This window comes from Colobus angolensis, unplaced genomic scaffold (genome assembly GCF_000951035.1).
Source record: "Colobus angolensis palliatus isolate OR3802 unplaced genomic scaffold, Cang.pa_1.0 Scaffold24, whole genome shotgun sequence".
NCBI classification, from domain to species: domain Eukaryota; kingdom Metazoa; phylum Chordata; class Mammalia; order Primates; family Cercopithecidae; genus Colobus; species Colobus angolensis.
Window position 1 is genome coordinate 11746896 of NW_012115599.1, and position 4727 is coordinate 11751622.

General features: G+C 36.1%; 1 protein-coding gene across 2 annotated transcripts in view; it reads left to right on the forward strand.

Annotated features, from left to right (window-relative positions):
• The window catches only part of FKBP5 (FK506 binding protein 5), a 165625-nt gene that overhangs the window by 102007 nt on the left and 58891 nt on the right, over positions 1 to 4727 (forward strand). For both annotated transcript variants that reach the window (XM_011945378.1, XM_011945379.1), the window contains exon 4: positions 2195 to 2339. In XM_011945378.1, the coding sequence (XP_011800768.1) occupies positions 2195 to 2339 (145 nt within the window). The remainder of the gene's footprint in view (positions 1 to 2194; positions 2340 to 4727) is intronic.

Genomic DNA, 4727 nt, shown 5'->3' on the forward strand with positions numbered 1-4727 from the left:
AGCCAAGATTGTGCCACTGCACTCCAGCCTGGGCGACAGAGTGAGACTCCGTCTCAAAATAAATAAATAAATAAAAATAAAAAAAAAAATAAAGTTAGAATAATGCCATCAGTTTCATAGAGTTATTAGGATTAGGTGAAGCACTTAGTATAGTGCCTGTCCTATAGTAATCTATCTTATTAACTATTACGTATTTAAAAAAAAACAGTGCTGGTTTGGAAATTCGGTAACTATCCGAGGAAGATAAAAATTGAATTTATATTTTAAAAATGAATAGAACCTAGATTGTGTCCTTAAGGCAACTCTAGATTTAGGCACAAATTCATCTTGCTAGGGAAGCCTGAAGTGATACCATAGTACCACTTGCTGGTGTGGATGGCTCTCTGACTCTCTGATAGCCATTCATCCCAAATGCCCAGTTACTGTTTATAGTCCTAGAAATGCAGATTCCTTCCACACGAGGCTGACAGTTGAGCATAGCCTCCCAAATACCACATGCAGTCCATGAACATGAGCACTTGTAGAATATTGTGTAATGTCTTTTGATGTTTTGAAAACTGTTTTTTTCTTTTGAAGTCCTAGAAGGTCAGTAATGTTTCTTTGCCTTTAAAGAATGTTTGGGGCTGGGTGTGGTAGCTTATACCTGTAATCCCAGCACTTTAGGAGTCTGAGGCAGGAGAATCACTTGAACTCAGGAGTTCCAAACCAGCCTGGGCAACATAGCAAGATTTCATCTCTACTAAAAATAAAAAAGTTAGCCAGTATGGTGGCATGTGCCTGCAGTCTCTGCTACTCAGGAGGCTGAGGTGGAATGATCACTTGTGCTGGGTGATAGAGGCTGCAGCGAGCTATGATTGTACCATTGCATGCACTCTAGCCTGGGCAAAAGAGCAAGACCCTATCTCAAAAAATAAAATAAAGTTGTTTGGGCTTTTGAGTTAAGAAAGCTGTGGAATTTAGGTTCACAGTGTTTATGTGATATTTATGTTAGGCGGAGGGTATACTTGTCAAAAAAGAATTTAGGAGCAAATCATTGAATTATTTAAATAAAACTCAAAGCAAACTCCTTCCCCCAAAAGATGTTCATCAGATGTTAGCTACCATCGTCTGTTATCTACCAAAAATGATTAATTTGGCATAGATGATTGACAAATTACACCATCACACACCTGGATTTGATTTTCTTTTCCCAGAACTGACCAACTACATTAGCAGCTTGCTCTGCCAAGAACAAAATAAATACACTGGATTTTACAGTAGCTAAATACTTTACTAGAAAACAAGTTATTCAGTATCATATCAAACTGTGCAGTGATACTCATTTTTTTAACAGATAGACTGTGTGTCAAATAATAGGAAATGTAACCCATTTTACCAGGAAATTGGGCTTTCTGAAAATAAACAAGCAGAATCTATTCAGAAGCTAATGTTTTTAGCAAAGGAGGGAAATAAAACTACACCTTTGAAGTTTTACTTAAGCTTCTTTTTGAATATTTTTAAAAGTCCACCATTCTTTCTGGTCTAAGTCAGTGCGTACATGGACTAGCTCACAAGTCTGTGTTATGAGAGTTCAGTGTCAAAACAGGGCATTAAACCAATGAACAGGATTTATTGGTTAATTCTTTGAATTAGCTGGTTGTGGTTGTGGGCGCTTGTAGTCCCAGCTACTCGGGAGGCTGAGGCAGGAGAATGGCATGAACCCAGGAGGCAGAGCTTGCAGTGAGCCAAGATCGTGCCATTGCACGCCAGCCTGGGTGACGAGCAAGACTCTGTCTCAAAAAAAAAAAAAAAATACTTTTTTACTAAATATCTATAGATATGTCATATAAACAAAAGCTCTTTGGAGTCCTCAATTTTTAAGGTGTTACGGGGTCCTGAGGAAAAAAGGTTGAGAACTACTTTTTTCAAGTATTAAGTATGATTTTTACTAATTTATTTTCAAATGCCTTTTTTTTTTTGAGGAATAAATAGTGTGATTAGCAATAAAAGTAGTTATAACATAAGAGTAGGTTGGTAAAGCACAGTTTTCTAACAGTGAGTTATTGTGAGGAATGAAGGAAGGCATTAGAAAGAATGGATGATAGTATATTTGCATATCTGCCTGGATGTCTTGGGATGGACTGTGTGACCTTTTTATTCTCTGATTACAAGTAAAAAGTTTCACCTCCTTTTTCTTAATGTTTGTCTTTTCTAGATTGTCAAAAGAGTGGGGAATGGTGAGGAAACGCCGATGATTGGAGACAAAGTTTATGTCCATTACAAAGGAAAATTGTCAAATGGAAAGAAGTTTGATTCCAGTCATGATAGAAGTGAACCATTTGTCTTTAGTCTTGGCAAAAGTAAGAGGGTATTTTTTTGAGTTGTGTTTTACTTAGCTTTATTATATTTGCAATATATAGGAGCAGAGGATTCTATCCTTTCTAAAAGTAAAGATATTTTAGAATAGTAGTACTCAAAGAATGGTCTGAGAATCCCTAGAGCTCCCTGAGATCCTTTTATGGGGTCCCAAATGTCATTTATTTTCACAACAATACTAAGGTATTATTTGACTTTTTACTGTATTGACATCTGCACTGATGGTACAAAAGCTGCAGTGGTAAAAAACTGCTGGTTCCTTAACACAAATCAAGGCAGTGGTAACCAGCTCTTCCAGTAGTCATGGTATTTTCCACTGCCACTCCTTCACTATTTACATAAGAGGAAAAGCTAGTTTCACGTAAGAATGTCCTAATAAAGAAGTAAAAATTATTAGCTTTATTAAAACCCAATCCTTGAGTTTCACATCCCTTTGATATTCTGTGACAGAAAGGGACGCACATATAGAGCACTTCTGTACCCCAAAATATGATGGTTGTCTCAAGGAAAAGTACTTGTCCTCTTGTTTTAGTGAGATCTGAACTAACTGCATTTATTTCATGAAATACCATTTTTACTTGAAAGGGCAAATCTGCTTATGCAGACTTGATTCAGTATTTGGCAGGTGTTTTTCTGAGAATGAATGGAGTGAATCTGTCACTTCAAGGAAAAACAACTGACAATGTTTTTTGCCATTAAGTTTTCAAGTAAAAATTATAGTTTAGGAGAACTCGTATTTACCACTGTGTGCTTGACAGCTTCCGAAGACTTCTGATGAGATCGGTGGGTATTAATGAATGTGGTTTTAAATATACAATGAAATGTGTCCACATTTGGAAGATCTGTATAACTAAGAACCAGTATTTTCTCAGTGACCAATGCAAGATGTTACAAGATCATGTGTGAATAAACAATTCATTCAAAGTTAGACAACAGATTGTAATTTCACAGTATGAAAAGTTCACTGATACACTTTCAGTTTCCACATTGTAATTGACTTTTATGAAACTTACAACTTGTACAGTTTTGATGTAGTATCAGATAATTATATTCACAATTATCTAAAAGGTTATTAAAGGGCTCCTATCCTTTTCAGCTATCTTTGTGGGTTTGGATTTTTTTTTTTTCATGTACTTCAGCCAAAATTGCAGCAGATGAATGCAGAAATAGATATGAGAATCTGGTTGTCTTGTGTTACAAGTCAAACATATTTCTACATGTATAGCATTCTAAAACAATGACACTTGTCTAATTTTTTTTTTGTTTTGGAAAATACAAAATATAAAAATACCTTGTACAAAATTAAATTACTTACATTAACATGGGGTTATTCTAAAATTAATTATTAAATAACTACTTTTGTCCGGGTGCGGTGGCTCACGCCTATAATCCCAGCACTTCGGGAGGCCGAGGTGGGCGGATCATGAGGTCAGGAGACCGAGACCATCCTGGCTAACACCGTGTTAGAAGGGTCTCTCTTCTTGTGCTTAGTGGGCATTTGTTAGCCAGGATGGTCTCGATCTCCTGACCTTGTGATCCACCCACCTCGGCCTCCCAAAGTGCCGGGATTACAGGCATAAGCCACCGCACCCGGCCTCAATCTTACTATTTTTTTGGTTCTTTGTACAATTAGTATAATTTAGGTGACAATCATATTAACATTTGTGTCAAAGCTACTTTGAATGGTTTTTTTTTTTAATTGAGGTATTATTTACATATAATAAAGTTTACCCTTTTAAGTATATAGTTTGATGAATTTTGATAATAGTTCTGTAACTACCACCAATCAAAATATAAAACAATTTCTTTATCTTAAAAAGTATTTTTATGTCCTTTTGCAGTCATTTTCCTTCCTGGACTCTGAGCCCCAGGCAGTCACTAACTTGGTTTCTGTTCCTATAATTTTGCCTCTTCTAGAATTTCGTATAAATAGAATCTTGTATTATCTTTGGTGTTTGACTTCTTTCACTTAACATAATGACTTTGGGATTCTTGCATGTTGAATTCCTGAGAAGTATTCCACAATTTGGGAATGCCACAGTTTGTTCACCCATTCAAAAACAGGACATTTGGTGGTTTGCAATTTGGGGCTATTCAGTTTTTCATATCCTTGCTAACATGTAGTATTGTCGATCTTTTTAACTTTAGCCATTCTAGGAAGTATGAAGTAGTATCTCACCTTGGGTTTTGTTTGCATTTCTCTGATGACTAGTGATGATTGAGGGTCTCTCTTCTTTTTTTTTTTTTTTTGTTTTTTTTGTATTTTTTAGTAGAGATGGGCCTTTTCCTGTTTGCAGGCAGCCAATTTCCTACTGTGTCCTCACATGGTGGAAGGGACAGGGAGTTTTGGGGGTCTCTTTTTTTTTTTTTTT